We start from the raw sequence: 19,449 nt of genomic DNA, 5'->3' as shown, positions 1-19,449 counted from the left end.
CATATTAATGTAGATAATTCACTCCACCTTAACACACATTAACAAAATACATTTGATAATTCTTACATTATAATCGAAACATTTACATAATATATTATTAATTTATAATAATAATAAAAATAAAATATTTATTAAACAAAATACGTGGCAGTCGAGCTGGCGAAAGTCGCGTCCCCGGGGATGCGCCTTCCACACGTGGCATCCAACTCAGCGAAAACACGGGTAAAGCGCGTCCCCGGGGACGCGCCTTTGCCAACTCAGCTGAAAGGGTGCTACTTCAAGAAATATTGGTCAAACGGTGTCAGAAAGAGAATATTAAAAAAAATTTGTGTCAGTTATGTCAAATCCCCATTAGCTATCCTCTGATTTCTAACTAAAACCTGCTTCGTATCTCCATCTTTTCATCATTTCTATCTCTAAACTGTCTCAGTTAACATGTTATACGGCTAAAATTTCATGAACAGGTTATTGATTTTGTACACTTCCTGCTAGTCTGTTGTCGCAGCACCTTTGCCGTTTAATTGGACAAATGAACACAAAGCTTACCTAGAAAACAGTTCATAAACAGGATGTTAGGAAATTTATCTCGCTGTAAAATCTTGAAAGTGATAAAAAAAGTAGATGTTCCTCTTAATTAGGCAAAATTAAGAAAAAAAAGGGATGTTGGGAGAAAAATAACTAAAAATCTAGAGATAATAATGGAATAATTGGGTAAAATATAAAATCATCAATTACTATAATTATTTTGTCAAAATCAATTTCAACTGTGGGGACGACTTTTAAAAATACCATTTGAACATAGTTAAATCCCTAAATATATTCACCTACATGCCCATGACCTTTTTTTCCTATAACTTTTTTTGAAACATATATATAGCTATCATGTTTATAAGCTTCTCCTTCCTCAAGCCATAATAAGCAAAATTGAACAACTTTGCTCTAGGTTCTTCTGGAAAGGCTCTGATAAATCTGCTACGGGTGCAAGAGTCAGCTGGACTAAAATCTTTCAATTAAAATCTGAGGGTGGTCTTGGGCTGAAAAACCTAAAAGATTGGAATAAAGCTTGTTTGATCAAACTCTTAAAGAATCTACTGGCTGGAGAGGGTTCATTATGGATTGCTTGGATCCATGCTTATGTAATAAAGGGTAGAAATCTGTGGCAAATGGAAAACAGAGCCAGTTTCAGCTGGAGTTTCAATCGTATCCTCAAATTACGCAGTGCAGCAACCACACCTATTTCGAATGGTGCATCCTCTATTAAAGACATTTGGCAAGAGATTAGGGTGAAGGAAATCAAAGTTCCCTGGCATTCACTGATTTGGTTCCCACAACATATTCCTAAGCACAGTCTCATTGCATGGATGGCAATCCTCTACAGACTGTCAACTCGAGACCGACTGATGCGAATGGGAATTATCACCGAAGGAAATTGCGTACTGTGCAATGATAAAATGGAATCTAGAAACCACCTGTTCTTTGATTGCGATACTGCTTCATTCTTATGGAAAAATATTATACTTCTCAGCAGCATCAATAAACAATGCTCAACATGGGAGGAATTGCTAGTTTGGGCTTCTAGATCTTGGAAAGGAAAGTCTCTCTTATCTACAATCCTTAAGCTTGCATGGTGTGCTTCTTTATACCTTTTGTGAACAGACGAATATTTAGAGGATACCACCGAGCCAATGATGATCTCCTGATTTGCATCAAAGAATTTGTAGGAATCAAGCTTAGGGGGAAAAACATTAATAGGACTGATAGAGTTAACTCTAACCCTTGTACTTCATGGGGTTTATATTAGAACCGATCTGATGTTTTTTGTATGTAGTTTGTACATTAGGTGTTGAGATCGGTATTTTTTGTAGCATTTTATGCTTCTTTGGGTAATAAAATTGATGAATTATCCAAAAAAATAATAATTTAACAAATATATTATATATGAATTAATTATGTTTTCAATTATACTAATTGAATCCTTAATATTACTTAATTGGTTCATTGACAATCTCTAATTAAATTTAACATAAAAAAGTATATATATTAAACTCTTTGAAAATGGATGAGATTCCTCCAACGGCTTGGCCGGAATATCTTGCTTAGCAAAACGGGCCGTGGAATTGTTAATTATAGATTGAATTGAACCCAGAAGCCCAAAGTATTGTTTTCTTTATGGCCTTATGGAGAGAAATTTACAGAAGTTTTGCCTACCTTCCTCAGAATTCTAGACAGACCCCGTTACCAACTTTTGCATCTTCACCCATAAATCTCTAGAACTCTCGTCTCTCTTACTTATCTCCTATATATCTATGGATCATTTATTCACCTTCCAAATCAGTCTGAATTCAGCTTAAAGTTGTTACTACACCACGTATCAAAGCGTATTCACAAATTTATTTTTAAAGCTTTGGTTGATGGATTTGAGGAACTTCGGCTTCGATTCTCCACTCTTTACAATCCTGGAAGACATGCTTGACATCCCCGAGGAGCAGGAAAAGAGCCGAAACAACCCGTCTCGAGCCTATGTTCAAGATGCGAAGGCCATGGCTGCCACTCCAGCTGACGTGATGGAGTATCCGACGTCTTACGTATTCATCGTCGACATGCCTGGGATAAGCCACAGCGAGATCAAGGTCCAGGTTGAAAACGACAACGTTCTGGTCGTGAGCGGGGAGCGAAAGCGTGAGAAAGACAAAGATGAGAAAGAAGGGGTGAAGTATGTGAGGATGGAAAGGAGGGTGGGCAAGTTCATGAGGAAGTTCCAGTTGCCTGAGAATGCGAATACAAATAAGATATCTGCTGTCAAGATGGGGTTCTGAGAGTCACTGTGGAGAAACTACCTCAACCTGAGCCTAAAAAGCCCAAGACCATTGAGGTCAAAGTTGCATAAAAATGTTGGTTGTTTCATTTCAGACAAATGTTTAAAGAAACGCCTCTGTGTTTTACTTTCTGCAGATTGTGTGAGTGCTCAAGTTCTGTGAACATGTGAAATTAATAAAAAGTCATTTCTTTGTTACCAATTGAAGCTATAGTTGTTCAAATTAAAGCCTTTATTACACTGTTTAGAGTACAACATTTTGAACATCCCGCCAACTAAAATTGGCTTTATACTTGTCGACATTTCCTTGCTCAGATTTGTCCTTTTAGTAGGATTTAAAGGATGAGATGAAGCAGGGGTGTCTCTATCAGGTTTCAACGACGGGTGGTGGTTAATGGATCTATCTTCCCTCATTAATACACTCGGGATACCAATGGCCTACAGGAATTGTGCGAAGAAATCATCAACTTACAGCCTTCTAGAACCGGAAGGCCACGAGGCCCACGACGGTGCCACTGGGGAAAAGTAGTTGCTAGTCGGAAGCCATGCTATATGGCGAGTGGTAAAACAGACTTGACAGCTTCTTCGTTTTCAATTTGGTGGATGGAACAAGTGCTGTAAACTATTCTCTCAAGTTGTGGGACTGTAGCAGAAAATATGAAACATAATCATTCAATAATGCTCTCCAAATATTTCCACGACCTCAACAAAAGGGGGCAAAAAAGTAGTACTTGACTGCTCAGCGCATGCTCTAGTGCTTTCTTTTGAAAGGAGGTCAGCTTGTTAAGTCTCTCTGATTCATCTATATTTGCAGCATGATCTGCATAATTTGATATGAAAATAATAAAAAACATGAAACAATCTGGAGAGAACTAAAAACTATGAGCAGCACATAGCTCACCTTGTTTAACAGATTCAAAACCAAAATGAGCGGCGATTACTATAATCATTAAAAGGCTTTCAAGAAACAAAGACATTAACCTGCACCAATTATGCATACAGGTACATGCGGCAGAAGATGGAAGCAAATGGTCCAATCTCTCAGCGACTGTATCAGATCCAATGCAGGAAGTGATATGCATCACAAATTTCACATTAAAGGAAGATAGACTAACCTTTTCAATTGATCTATACTAACAAGCCTTGGAAAAGAACAATAACAGAACATCAGACTTGCGACTACTTTTCGAATGAGATCTTAATCTTATTTAGTCAACATTTATTTTAGAGATATAAATGATTGTCTTTTAGCTTTCTAACATTTTTGAATCGCATCAATCCGATATAAGAAATTAAAGATACGTTCATTTTTTTGAAGACAACATATGCAGAAATTCTTATACGGGATTTCATAAATATTTTAAATTTTTATTGATTATTTGTAATATAATTTAATATAGGATGATGTATTATCTTTAAAGATTAGATTTATTATTTTATTAGGAATTAAGATTGAATTAAAAACATTATTTTTAGTTTATTATTATTTTATTAGAAATTAGGATATAATCGAAACATTATCTTTATTCATTAGTAATGTTACAAGGACTTCTCACCTATATAAAGGAAGTTTCTTTCAACTTTGAAAAATTCATTAGTAATGTTACAAGGACTTCTCACCTATATAAAGGAAGTTTCTTTCAACTTTGAAAAATTAGATTTCTTTGATTAAAATATAATAAGAATTCATTTTTACAAGTGTTGATTGCCTTGTGCCTTTGAAGCATTCTTTTCATTAAGTTTTTTAATGTTCTTTGCAAGAGATCTTCATACTCCGGTTTACCTTCTCATTGCGATTAGGAGGACTGATTAGAGCTGATTATCGTGTTTACTTAGTCAATTGTAGCTAGGAGGGTTCGTAGGACAACTATCTATCAATCATCATCGAATCACCATTCTAGCCTATCACCAATAAAACCCTAACTTGGTTAAGTTATTCTTATCATATTTTTATTATTATTTTTTGGGATAAGTAAAATTTTTATTCATCCAAAAGAAAGCAGCAAAACTGTTACAAAGAACAATACAAACACTATATCAACCCCCAATTAAGGCACAATTATCTAATTACAACATCAGTCCTATTCATATGACATCTATTAAGCTTAATTCTAACAGCCTCACTAATTCTATTTACAATTGAATCGGTCGAGCGAGTCACTCCTCTAAAACATCTGTGATTTCGCTCATCCCAAATAAAGTAGACAAAACTGGTCCAAGCTAACTTAAGAATATGAATCAAGAGGGACTTACCTTTAAAGTTCAGAATCATCCAGCGTATAGCATCATCCCAACATCTCGACATTTGGTGATGCAGACCACAAGAGTGCATAATTGCACGCCAAACATCGCACGCAAAGGAGCATTCCAGGAATAAATAGTTACGAGTTTCCTGACTAGCCCCACACAGTCCACATAAATTGTCAGTCACAATACCAAAACGCCCAAGTCTGTCCTTTGTTGGCAGTCTATCCAACAGCACCATCTAAGATACCACAGAGAACTTGGGAACATGAGCTGGGAACCAAATCAGCCGATGTCAGTCCACATTTTCTCTCATTTCTCTGATATTGTCCCAAATCCATCTGCCATTAATCTGTGACAAATTAACCATAGGACTGAAAAATCTTCTAGCCTCCTCCCTCATCTTGATCAGCTTGCAAATAATCCAACTGAAGTGAGTTTTGCTATCAACCTCCCAATAGTGTACTGATTTAAAACAGTAAGTTTTCACCCAAGCAATCCATAAGGACCCCTCCCCCGCAAGAATGTTTTTAATTAGCATGAAACAACAAGCCTTGCTCCAATCAGCCAGCTTCCTAAGGCCTAGACCACCCTCATATTTAAGGGTGCAAACCTGATTCCAGCTAACTTTAGTCCCTCTTGCTGAAGTATCACTGTCCTTCCAGAAAAACCTCAAGCAAATCTTCTCAATATCCCTCATAACCCCCTTAGGTAATATGATCGGCCTGCACCAGTAACCAAAAATACTGAAAATAAAAGACTTCACAAGCTGTAATCTACCCCCAAAATTGAGTTTCCTGCTAGACCATTTGTCAATCCTACCTTTGATTTTCACAAGTAAAGCCGAGCAGTCCTTACTTGTGAGCTTACATGTAACCAAGGGCACCCTAAGGTACCTAACAGGAAGCAAGCCTATCCTAAAACCAATAGCAATTTGGATCATTTCCAGCTTATCCCTAGCCACTCCACAAGCAAACAACTCAGTCTTCAAAGCATTCAACTTAAGACCTGAGAGTTCATAGAACTTTTCAAGAGTACTAACTACTCCCAACATAGCATCCAAAGACCCACGGCAGAACAAAAGCAAGTCATCAGCAAAACATAAGTAAGTGAGGGGAATTCTTTTGCACTTAGGATGAAATCTGAAAACACCATTCATTGCTGCAACATCCAACAGGGCAGATAATACATTCATAACAATAATAAAGAGATAGGGGATAGAGGATCCCCTTGTTTCACCCCCTTGCACCCTTAAAAAAATCTCCCCAAGCTTTCATTCAGAGATATTGAATAACTAGGGGTAGTAATACAAGATTTTATCCATCCAAAAAAACCTCAGGCAAACCCATAGCTTCCAAAACAGTCATAAAAAAATCCCAACCAATTGAATCCAAGGCATTTTGCAAATCTATCTTAATAGTGCATCTAGGAGAGAGATTCTTCCTAGAGTATCCCCTTATAATTTCTTGGGCAAGCAAAGTGTTATCAACTATGTTTCCACCATTAACAAATGCTGACTGGTTAGGGGATATCATGTCAGAGAAGAACAAAACTAATCTAGTAGCTAAAATTCTAGTGATTGTCTTGTAAATCACTGAGCAGCAAGAGATAGGCCTAAAATCCTTAGCCATGCAAGCATTTAAGGATTTAGGGGCTAAGACTAAGACAGTGGCATTAAAGGAAGGTAAGAGGGTTGAGGTTTGAAAAAAGTACCTTACAGCATTTAAGAAATCATTACCTACAATCTCCTATGCAACCTTGAAGAACCAAGAAGTGTAGCCATCAGGTCCATGACTTTTATTGTTTCCTTGTCTGAACAATGCATCTTTTATCTCAGCATTAGTTATCTCAGCAGTAAGAACATCAGTAGCACCAGTAGGAAGGGAATAAGTCAGGACATATTTAAGCCACTCAACAGAACAACCCTTCACACTAGAGTCAACAGTTCCAATAAGATCCTTGAAAAAATTCTGAAGAACAACTGCCATATTCTCAAAAGATTCATGATAAATCCCACCATCATCTTTAATAGCCTTAATAGTGTTCATCTTCTTGTTTACTTCTACTCTCTGATGAAAAAACCTAGTATTCAAATCACCTTATTGCAACCAGTGGACCTTAGCTCTTTGTTTATAAAATTCAGATTCAACATCTTCAAGAGCTACTAGATCATCTCTAAGTTTACTCTCCTCCTCCAGCCTCATTTGATCCACATTAACAAGATTTAAAAGTTAAATTGATTCAAGCTCAGCCCTTTTAACAACTACTCTGCTAGAAATATCTGAAAAATGGCTTCTGTTTAATTCCTTTAATAATGGATTAAGTCTCTTCAACTTATTAAAAAGTAACTGCATAGTATTGCCCCCACATTGCTCTAGCCAAGAGTCTTTAACAACCCTCAAGAAATTTTCATTAGCAGTCCAACAATTAAAAAACTTGAACGGCTTTGGCTTATGAACCTGAGCCCTTTTCTGAGTCCAAATAACACCAGGATAATGATCTGAAACACCCTGGGCTTTAAATTCCACAGCAGAGTCTGGAAACTCAAATAACCATTGAGGGTTTATTAAAATTCTATCTAGCTTGCGAGCTAAGAAGGAATTTTCTTGCTTGTTTGACCAAGTAAAAAGAGGACCAATGTAAGGATGATCTTGAAGCTCTAAGTCCACCAAACACTCCTTAAAATCATCCATGTCAGAATTCTCTTGAGCATCAAAATCTCCCCCAACCACCCAAGAAAAGGAACCGACATCAAATTCCAAGCTCTTAAGATGAGCCCATAAGCCTCTCCTGACCAGACTGTTGTTACTGCCATATACATCAGTAATAACCATCTTATGACCAACCACATCACCAACAATTGAGATAGCCTGATCACATATCTTAAGAACAGATAAAGGTAGTCTCTTTTTCTAAAGTAACCAAAGTCTACCTCCATCAGAGAACCCATAATTATCTGCTAAATTCAAATCAACAGCCAGTGCATCAACAAAACTAGGAAAATTAGCTCTCCTAACTCTAGTTTCCATGAAACATAAAACATCAACTCCTAAATTCTCCAATCTTCTAAAGACTTTCCCTTTCTTGAGCCCATTATTGATCCCCCTAACATTTCAGAAGCTTATGATCATCTATTAATAGTAATATGAGGAACACCAACACTAGCAACAATTTATTTAGCCTTCACTATATGTTCCTTATTTTTAGATTTAATCTCATTCAGGAGCAATGCAACCCCCAAGGAAGCTACCTTAGCCATCTTATTTCCATTAACAGCACCACCTTATATAAGCAAGTCCATCTTACTACATGAGCTTGTATTAACCATCTTCTTCCCATGTGTCTTCTATTTCTGAATTAAAGAGTCTTGCAGGGAAGGAAACTTACCACATCTAGTGTTCTCTTGATCCACTGAAGGCAAAGACCTATCAGCCGCAACCCCTGGCAGGCCCTCACCAACCTGGTCAACGGAATGTTGTAAATTCTTATCAGTTACATCAGAAATAACCTTAACAGGTTCTTGAGAGAAGCCAATATTATCTTCAACAATCACTTGTACCGTATCCTGTACGTTCTTGTAGAGCATGAACTGACAGCTCCTCAACATCACCAACCTTCAGCTCAGAAGATAAAAGCTTAGGCACCTCTCCACACTGTGCAACAGAATTAGCTACTACATTGACAATTTTGTCTGACTTCTCAAGAAAACCAGGGTTAGAATTATCCTTTCGCCTCCAAATCAAATTATCTTTAGTTTTCCCCTTAGCTTTAGTAATCTCAACACATGAATGGGTCTGATTCCCAAAGATTTTACACTGAGTACAAAACTTATGGAACCAAGGAGCATAGACACAAATCATCACTACAGAGCCATCATGCAATACTACATTGATTACATCAGGTAACAATGTCCCAGCCTCAACCTCCACACATACCTTGGAAAATTCCAATATCTCATTCGAAGCAGTAACATAATCCATATATAAAGGGATCCCAACAGCACTAGTTATATAGCTAAGGCCTCCCCTAGAAAAGAGCTCAAGAGGAACATCATAAAGCTGGATCCACACTGGTATATGCTTAAAATCAAAGTCTAGTTTCTTTAAGCTCGGCTCCCATTTCCTTAATACTAGGGGTTTATTTTGAATGTTCCAAGAGCCATTCTCCAAAACCCAGTCCCTCATTTCAGCATTCGAAAATGTAAAAACATAGAGGTTATGTCCAGTTAAGCTCACCTTGACCGACCCTCAGAGAATCTCAGCAATCCTCTGTATGGATCCAAAATTAGGGGGAGATCCAATAAATTGACCTACTACATCATAACTCCATTCAGCGATCCCTCCTCAAAAACAACAGACGGAGGCTTGACAGTAGCAGTTCCCTCCGAAACTTCAGGCGGAAAGAAATCTAGGGCATGCTCCTTCGTTCCATTGAAAAGTTTCCTCCAATCAAGAGCAGAAGCTAGCGATTCCATCAAAAATGAAACTAAGTTGAGACGAAAACACTCAAAATTAGCAAACAGGAAGCATAAATTAGCAAACGAGAAGTACATCCGAGAGCCCATCAGCCCTGTTAACGTGCGCCCGGAGAGGTTCTATCGTTCTCTAGTGGGGGGAAATTATACAACCTTATCTAGATTGTTTTAATCTTATCCGAGAGCCCATTGTTTTATTATTTTTTATATTTACTTTATCTTTATTGTTTTAAATCTTATTCTTCTTATTCAATTTCCAGTAAACTCTAAAAACTTTAATTGTCATTGTCTCTCCATCTCTTTCTCCTTCATTCTTTAATTGAATATAGATTTTTTTTAAGTTTAATTCTTTAACGACGAATAACGTTCATAATTCCGTTGTCATTCTCTATCAGGAGGATCCAAAAGAATAGCACGGACCTGCAATCTACATTTGCTTGAGAACTCAAATAATTAAGAAGACAAGAAGTCTACAGGAAAAAGATAGATTGATGTTGAAAACTAGGGAACAGAAATGTACACACTATGGGGTGGGCTGCGTGGGCTTTAATTGAAAGCACATATACGACTAATTGCTATTGTACTTGACTTAAGCCAGTCCAAACTAATGTAAAAAAAAATAAAAAAATAAAAAGAAGGCATGTCCGACTTATATCGACTCGGGGCACAAGCTGTAGCATAGGGTTGTAAAAAGCTAACTTCGTATGTAAAACTAATTGTTTGTGATCCAAGCGGAGATAATTCGAAACCGATTCGAGTTTGAATTGGTGTTAATCTGAACCCGAATTGGATATGGAAATTGTAGATATGAACCTGACTTGCACTCGATCTGAGAATGATATAAACCCGAATTGAACCGATAATACGATAACTGAACCTGACTTGCATCCGATCGATATGAACCCAAACCTGAGGTTAACTTGATAAATGACTAGTATTGTCTGACCTATAATTAACTCAATCTGTAAATGATTTGAGTTGTTATTGAATCAATATGATACTTATCTGACTTGATATTTATCTGACTTATAAGTAATAAGTTACCATTGCAATTATGAGATTTTAAATTTACAATTAACTTGTTATAACTAAATTAATAAATTTACTTTTTATATTAATTATAATCCTTATATTATAAATTTTAATTATAATCATTAAATTAATTTTATTATGTAATTTAGTTATTGAACATGATTTTATTAGATTATATAAAATTAATTAAGATATTTATAAGTCTTACTTTTTATGTAAAAATTGATTGATAATATAAATATAATTTAACTTAAAATTTTAAAATATATAAGATGAATTTATTTGAGATTGAAAATTTGAATAACATAATAAATACAAAAACTAATAATTTATAAATGAATAAATAAAATTTATTACACTTTAATACACTAACATTACAATAAAATCAACTAAACAAATTTATATTAAAATTTATGCTCTTATCATCACCCATTTTATTCGGGTGATGGCATTAATATAAACTATATATTAGTATATATCATATACCATTTTCATATTTCATATCCATATGCATCCATGTTATAAATAAATATAGCATATTTTTATCCAAGTCCAAAAATAATAAAAACCTATTAATATTACATACAAGTCCATTTACATATATTAAGACCCAATAAATGAAATTCATTAAAAAAACATTTAGTCCAAATTACAAGTCCAACATGATACAAAAGTCAAAAAATTAAACCTAGATTTTTTTTCTTGGTAATTGGGGAAGTTTTTTTCTTTTGACTTATGACTTAAAAAATATTAAATGGTTCCATATTTTTAGGTGTCATGTCATCAATCTTGATGAATAAAATTAAATCAATTTAGATCATTGATAAAGTTTGGTCCAATTACTATTATTCCTTGCCCCTCCCCCCCCCCAACACACATATAGTCAATTCGTATCCGGTAAGATCTGACTTGAATTTTGTCTGTTAATGATGTGACCTGATTTGAACGATATCCGATTAAAATTCATCTGAATCTGAATTAACTTGGTATTTAAATGTTTCAGACATGAACTGACATAAATTCATACTGAAATTAACTCAAACTGAATCTGATGTCAAATCAACTTAAAATTACCTGAATTGATTTGATTTAGATTTGACCTGATCCGAGTCGAACCATTAAATTGATCTGACTCAACTTATTTTCGATTTGACCTAAGTTAACAAGATCCGACAGAAACCTGAACGATTACCTGATTTTATAATCTTACTGGAGCATACTTACCTTAGAGCATGAATTTAGAGAATGGTCCATTATCGAAATAGTGACTATTATATAATAATAAAAGTGCTGTCCGAGACCCATATTGCCTGTGTTACCACTCAATATCAAATAAATTTCATTTTAGTATTCTATTAGTACGACAGTGACTTCACATATAATGTCAAATTATACTCGTAAAATTTTTGTTTTAATTAAATTTATAACAGAAAATTATAAGTCAATGAACTAACAACATATGTTGATATTTCTATCAGGGTTAGGCTTAAGAGAGATCAATTAGAGAAGCAACAATTGTCAAATCTATCATCTGATAGAATTTGGGTATTGAAAATTCATTAAAAAGTGACCTAATGGAGCTGGAGAAGGTTGAGTCTCTGTTCTATAAACAGAAAGCTAAAGATCAATGGTTACGTGGGGGACCAAAGTATTAAGTTCTTTCATTATGTTGTGTCGCAACAGTCTTTCAGTTGGGTCCCGGAATTGGGCTTCGACTTAAAAAAATGTGAATTGAAGTCGTCACCGATCATTTATTTAAAAATAAATGGGTTGATCGGATACCCTATTTCTTACATGATCTGCGTCTTACAATAAATATGTCGGGCTCGGGAGTCGATTACGGTCAAGGAAGGATTAGCACCCTTGAACCGCCCTTTCGGTACTACGTAATTTCCAGTTGTCTTAATTAAGAAAAATAACAAGTTAAATTAAAAGGTAAAGTTTCGATCCTAATTACTTACCCTTGATTGATTTAAAAATATCCTTTTAAAAAAATCGAGAAATGTGTTAGATAAACAAGATAAAGAAAATAAATAAGATACAAGGGAAAAATAAAATAAATAAGTAAGATAAGAAAAAAATAGTAAAGTAATAATTATATATAGTAATATTTGAAAAAAGGAAAAAATATAAATATACATATATATATATATATCAAAGTATTAATAAAATAAATAAGCTATATATAAACACCAAATACTTAAAAATAGAAAAGCTACCCTCCCAATTCACCGAAAGTGAGGGGCTTTAGTAAGAAATAAGACAAAAAAATGGGCCCTCTAAGTTAGTAGTATATAATATAATGTTTAATAATAATAATGATAAAGACACAAGGTTTTTTTTAAAAAAAATAATAATATAATAATAATGAATAAAAAACAAAAATAATAAAAAATAATATAAATATATAAAGTTATAAGATATATTACATAAATAAAGAAATAATCAAATAAAAATAATTAAGAATATATATATTTAATAATAGGTATATAAATAAATGATTAAAAGTATAAAAAATATATACGACTAGACAAAGATAGTTACAATATATATAAAATAATATTAGACTTATAAGTAAAATATTAAAGAAATATATATATATATATATACATATAATAATAACAACATAAATAATAAAAATAAATGAATAAAATATACATATAATAAATAAAGGGACTAATATAGATTTTTAAAAAGCTCTTTCACTCCTTTAACCAAAAATCAAACCGGTTTTTAAAAATAAGCATCGGGGTAGATCTAGGTTCGAAACTTCGAAACCCCACCCATTTTGGTCATCGGCGCAACCCACGTTTTGGGTTATTCGAACCAAATCTCAAGAAAAATAATGTGCACATGCAAAAGAAAGAAAAAAGAAAATACTACCTTTTATTTCCTTTTCGAATCCTTTATAATAGTTTTGCCTTTGTATCTTCCCGTGCTTTCCTCTATGTTTTGTGTGTAAATCGTGTGTTACAATGGTGAGTTACAATGGCTATTTATAGTGCTTGTGGATCCTATCTTTAGGAATTTAAATCTTAGTAGAACTCTATCCTATTTTTAGGAGTTTGAATCATAGTAAAATTTTATCCTATTTTTAGGAGTTTGAATCCTAGTAGGACAAAAATGAGTATTGACAACTGTCCCTCTTTGCCCATAGTCGTGTAACGGGGATAGGGCAAAGATTAAAAGACACACTTTTCGTTCAGTGGAGTTGAAAATTAACTCTGATGTTTCAATAACTCCCTGTCGAATTGAGTTACGGATGACTCCTCCATCGTAAAGTCGAGTTCATCTTGAAATGATATGAAATTGAAGCCGTAGTTCGGAATTTGAATCAGCACGTGGCTTCCCGTTACCATTCGGTCTTCTTCTCGGTTTAAAGACCTTGGATCGGAATCGAACTCAGAAATCTTCATTGACAGATAGCTTTTTCTTAACTTAAGCTATGTTGTTTGAAAATGGTTGCTTGTCACTAAGGCACGGCTAACCCAGGTTATCTTCTCGACTTGAAAACCTCGACTGCAACCGGAAAGTAGTGCGATTGATGTGTCATCGAGCTGAATGGAGTCGAACTCGACAATTTTGATGGTAGATAATCCTTCTTTGAGTTGGATATCCTTCGTCGTGAAGTTGAAATCCAAGTAAGTAGCATTGTTCCGAGTCCAATATCCTCCGTCGTGAAGTTGAAATTGGCTCTGGAACCGGGAAATTGTTTGTTGACAACCAGCCGTCCCTTCGTTGTGAAGTTAAACTTGTGTTGTCTCGAGTCCAATATCCTTCGCTGTGAAGTTGAAATTGACTCTGAATGAAATTTTGTTGACAAGCAGCGGTCCCTTCGTCGTGGAGTTGAACTTGCGTTGTCTGGAGTCCAATATCCTTCGTTGTGAAGTTGAAATTGGCTCTGAGATTGGGAAGTTGTTGTTGACAAGCAGTGGTCCCTTCGTCGTGAAGTTGAACTTGCGTTGTCTGGAGTCCAATATCCTTCGTTGTGAAGTTGAAATTGGCTCTGAGATTGGGAAGTTGTTGTTGACAAGCAGCGGTCCCTTCGTCGTGAAGTTGAACTTGCGTTGTCTGAAGTCCAATATCCTTCGTTGTGAAGTTGAAATTGGCTCTGAAATTGAGAACTTGTTGTTGACAAGCAGCGGTCCCTTCGTCGTGAAGTTGAACTTGCGTTGTCTCGAGTGTCACGATATCCTCCATCGTGGAGTTGAAATCGCGGATGTTTGGCTTTGAGCTAGACATCCTTCGTCGTGAAGTTGAAATCTATTCTCGAGCAAATTGTGTCGTTTCAAGAGAAACTGTCTCATGGGAGACAAAATTTGTTTGAAGGAAAACATATTCAAAGATTTCGTTAAATTGTTTTCAAAGTTTATGTTTGGAGAGAAACTGTCTCAAGGGAGATAAAATTCGTTTCAAGGGAAACTATCTCAAGCGAGATAAAATTCATTTCAAGGGAAATGTTTTCAATGTTTATGTTTCAAGAGAAACTGTCTCAAGGGAGACAAAATTTTCTGTTTCGAGGGAAACTATCTCAAGAGAGAAAAAAAATCATTTCAAGGGAAATGTTTTCAATGTTTATGTTTCAAGAGAAACTGTCTCAAGGGAGACAAAATTTTCTGTTTCGAGGGAAACTATCTCAGGAGAGAAAAAAATTAATTTCAAGGGAAATGTTTTCAAGAAAAACTGTCTCAAGGGAGACAAAATTTTCTGTTTCGAGGGAAATTATCTCAAGCAAGATAAAATCTTCTTAAAAAACAGCCTTGAGTGAAATGAAATGCCTTCTTTCGAGTGAAAACGGTCTCAAGCGAGACGAATCTTGTTTTAAGAAAAACAATCTTGAGTGAAATAAATCTTCTTTCGAGAAAAACAGTCTCAAGTGAGACAAAGTATGTTTTAAGAAAAATAAATTTGAGTGAGATAATCATCTGCATTAAATGAGACTGTCTTAAGTGAGATAAAGTTTATATTGAAAATGTTGAATCTGGAGATGAATGTCGATCTTTCAATCTGTCGAGTTGGCTTTTAATCTCATCTTCTCCTGAAAGATCTGTAAAATGTATATGGATGTAACTATCCTGATGATGTATGCTTGATGTATGCCTAAATGAAATTTATTTGCTGTTGAATTTGCCCTCAAGGGAGGAAAAATCAAGGTTTTTATTTCTCATGATGATGAATTCAAAGATGCAAATTTCATGCGTCATGTATGTACGTGTTGATGTATATGTTGAGATGTGAGGAGAATGGTTGTGTGTACAGTCTTCATTATGACTTAATTTGTCTTCATTTCCACCAGGGTGTACTCTTGCAGACCTCAAGACAATTTTTCCTTCCCTTATCAAATTTTGCCCCAAAGATGGTTTCCTTTGCCTCTGTTTCGATCTTGAGCTTCGGAGCGATATTTGTTGAATTCCAAGATATGCTTCCAGAGAACTTATCTTGTTTGAAAATGCTTTTCTTCTTTCGAATTTTCAAAATTTTGAAAAATATCAAAAAAAACTTTTGAAAAAGTTACCTCTTTCTAGGTTTCATAATTGAAGCAAATCATAAAACATGAGTTCATTGGATATCAAAAGAATCAAACACTCTTTTAATCTTTGATAGCTGCAAATCTTTAACAAATATCAAGATCGAAAAGTTGGTCTAGAGGTGGGTTTGTTTCATCGATTTGGTTATCGTGAAGATCATGGCATGCCCCTCTTTCTTGATTTGGTATTTTGATCAGAGGCGAACAAAATGACACAACTAGCATAATCAATGACTAGACCTTTCAGAACACTTCTGTTTCAGTTCTCTGAAACCTTTCATTTGTTCAAGTTTCGTAAGCTCTTCTAACAAAGGTAGTGCAGAAATATCGGTCTAAAAAATTAAATTCTTGAGTGCTCGTGTGAATTTGACTATAACAGGTGTTTCTCAACTCCCTTAGTCTATTATTACCGAAAATTTCTTTTTAGATGAATTTGATTTATTTTGCCATTGTCTGGCTAGCCGAATCCATAAAGTCGGGACGTTCAACCAATTGCTTTAGAGGGACAACTTATAATCACTTTTATCAGGTTTAACTGAAGGGTTCATCTCATCACAAAGTCTTTGACCTGACAAAAGCAGTGGAGCAAACACCGAATTGCCAAGTGTCCGAGCAATGTCATGATTTGAATGTAATCTATTCATAAAGCCAGGGCTTTCGAGTTTCCTCTATAACCAATTGCCTTAGTGGAATAGCTCAGCTTTAGAGGGACAAATCACTGAAGGGTTCGTCTCATCACAAAGTCTTTGGCCTGACAAAAGCAGTGGAGCAAACACCGAATTGCCAAGTGTCCGAGCAGTGTCATAGTTTGAACATAATCTATTCATAAAGCCAGGGCTTTCGAGTTTCCTCTATAACCAATTGCCTTAGTGGAATAGCTCAGCTTTAGAGGGACAAATCACTGAAGGGTTCATCTCATCACAAAGTTTTTGGCCTGACAAAAGCAGTGGAGCAAACACCGAATTGCCAAGTGTCCGAGCAGTGTCATAGTTTGAACATAATCTATTCATAAAGCCAGGGTTTTCGAGTTTCCTCTATAACCAATTGCCTTAGTGGAATAGCTCAGCTTTACGGATTTAATTTCTTAAGATTGTCAAGAAGAACCTGTTATAGTCTAGGTGTTTTTGAAAGTCAAGGGATCTCATATTTAGAGTTCAATTTCCAAACAACTGACCTAAACTAGATTTGCTTACTCGACTATTCCATCTGTGAAGATCATTATCATCCCTGAACATCATAAACAAGGGTATAAACCAATTAGTTTTGCAATCTCATGTGCTAGTTGCCCTATTCTGTTCGCTCTTAATACGTGTCTGAATACCAAACCTTGGATGGACTCTTCATGAGAAGAGAAAACTTAGCTCGGTAAGAGAAAAATATGTAGTCTGATGTATCTTTTAAATTAGGACCAATGGGTCTTTGTTTTGCAGGGTTCAATCTTGTCATTTGTCAAAGATTTACAACCTCAATTATTAAACAGTTTTTAATTGAGGTGATATTCAAGGAATTCAAGATTAAAATTTGCTCATCTCCTAAGAATGAAGCATTTTATTTAAAATGTTTAAACGTCAAGTGACTTAAAAATATTCACGCATAAGAAGTACGAAAGAAAAACAAGTTCAAACAAGATGATATACTTGATAATGCAACAAAATTCCTAATGGATGCCCAATATGACTCTCGATCAGAATGGCCCATTACATATTGAAAGTGAATGCCCCTGAATCGATCAGATCTTGGACCTTACGTTTCAATGCCCCACAATTCTCAGTGGTGTGTCCTGAGCTCCCAATATGATAGCTGCATACGGCGTTAATATCATGACCTTCAGGATATGGGGCCTCTCTAGGTTTGGATTGAACTAGAGTCACAAGATTTTTCTCAACTAGCGTTGGGAGTAACTCCTTATATGTCATTGGGATTGGACTGACGCAAATCTTTTCTTTCCTTGGTCCTCTCTGAGTTTGTTTAGAAGTACTAGACGGTACAACTGCAACAGTTTTGAGACCGTAACACCTTTGTTGGCGTTATAGGTACTGACATTGTTGATATCTCCCTCAATTTTTCCTTGTTTTATAGCTAGCTCGATCATCTCACCGGCCATAACTAGATCTGAGAAAGTTCCCGATGTAATTGCCACCAGGTGCCCGAAGTAAGGTGCCTTCAGGGTCTGTAAAAACAGCTTTTTAGTTTCATTTTCATCCAAGGGTGGATGAACTTGGACATACAAATCCCTCCAACGCTGTGCGTATTGTCGGAAACTTTCATTGTGCTTTTTCTCCAGGCTTTGTAGCATAACTCGGTCTGGTCTCATATCGTTGATATGCTTGTATTGTTCCAAGAAAGACTTGGCTAAGTCTTTCCATGTCTTGATATGAGTTCGGCTGAGCTGGTTGTACCACCGGATAGCTGAACCGGACATGTTCTCCTGGAAGCAGTGGATCAGGAGTTGGTCATTCCCTACATATCCTGTCATCTTCAGACAGAACATAGTGATATGGGCTGAAGGGCAGCTGTTCCCGTCGAACTTCTCAAACTCAAGAACTTTAAACTTTGGTGGAAGCACCAAATCTGGAACCAGGCTCAGCTCTATTGCATCCACTCCATAATAATCATGGTCCCCTTGGACCATCTTCATTTGATCTTCTAACATCTTGATCTTCTTTTTCTTATCCTCCTCGTCAAAATCCGGGACATGATAGTCTTCCGGATGAGTGTTGGTCGCGGAAGCTTGTATATTTGCACCAGATATAGCTTTCCCCTTGATATCATATGAGTCCTCTTGTAATCCGGGTAAGATTTCAGGTGAGACAACCCCTTGTGGGGTAGGTGGTATAGTTACCCATTCCGGTGAACCTGCCCCAAGCGCACTGGTCTGTTGTAGGCCAACTAACTTGGCAACGATCTGATCAACCAAAGATTCTTGGTTCTTCATGATTGTATTCAGAGTACTCAGACTAATCTGGTTTATCTTATCTTCAAGTTCTTTATGCAATTTTGCCATGTTCTCCTCGATTTGAGCCATTCTGGCCTCCATTTGTTTTTTTCTTTTTCAAGCGGGTGTTATGCGGATGAGGTGTGTCCAACGCTTGAGGCGGTGTATCCAGTATTTATTCCTTCATTGAGACATTCTTCCGTTAGTTGATGTGAATGCAAAGAATATAACGAAATGCAGAATATGTCTAAATGCATGATACATGAAATATCCGAGGCATTGATCCAAAAAATGTGTCTGTTATTATGAATAATCCTCATTGGGGACAAAAGTGTTTTATCTATTAAGAGATAAAAATATTCTGACAGCTTTTGACATGTTGACTAGTCTTCTGTATTCGTATGTCACTGATTGAATAACAT

At 35.7% G+C, this 19,449-nt stretch overlaps 2 protein-coding genes and 1 pseudogene across 2 annotated transcripts; 1 reads left to right on the top strand and 2 right to left on the bottom strand.

Annotated features, from left to right (window-relative positions):
* Window positions 1-2,195: 2,195 nt before the first annotated feature.
* LOC120218737 lies at window positions 2,196-2,950 on the top strand (annotated as a pseudogene).
* Window positions 2,951-5,354: 2,404 nt separating this feature from the next.
* LOC120218900 lies at window positions 5,355-6,690 on the bottom strand. Its single transcript, XM_039215790.1, has 2 exons — window positions 6,405-6,690; window positions 5,355-6,220 (listed from the first exon to the last, which is right to left on the bottom strand). The coding sequence occupies exons 1-2, from the start codon at window positions 6,688-6,690 to the stop codon at window positions 5,355-5,357; spliced, it is 1,152 nt and encodes a 383-aa protein (XP_039071721.1).
* Window positions 6,691-7,290: 600 nt separating this feature from the next.
* Window positions 7,291-9,243, bottom strand: LOC120218899. Its single transcript, XM_039215789.1, has 4 exons — window positions 8,674-9,243; window positions 8,447-8,624; window positions 8,310-8,341; window positions 7,291-7,971 (listed from the first exon to the last, which is right to left on the bottom strand). The coding sequence occupies exons 1-4, from the start codon at window positions 9,241-9,243 to the stop codon at window positions 7,291-7,293; spliced, it is 1,461 nt and encodes a 486-aa protein (XP_039071720.1).
* Window positions 9,244-19,449: the final 10,206 nt, after the last annotated feature.

Source organism: Hibiscus syriacus, unplaced genomic scaffold, assembly GCF_006381635.1.
Source record: "Hibiscus syriacus cultivar Baekdansim isolate YM2019G1 unplaced genomic scaffold, ASM638163v2 tig00110201_pilon, whole genome shotgun sequence".
NCBI lineage: Eukaryota > Viridiplantae > Streptophyta > Magnoliopsida > Malvales > Malvaceae > Hibiscus > Hibiscus syriacus.
This window is presented reverse-complemented; position numbering and strand designations above follow the sequence as displayed.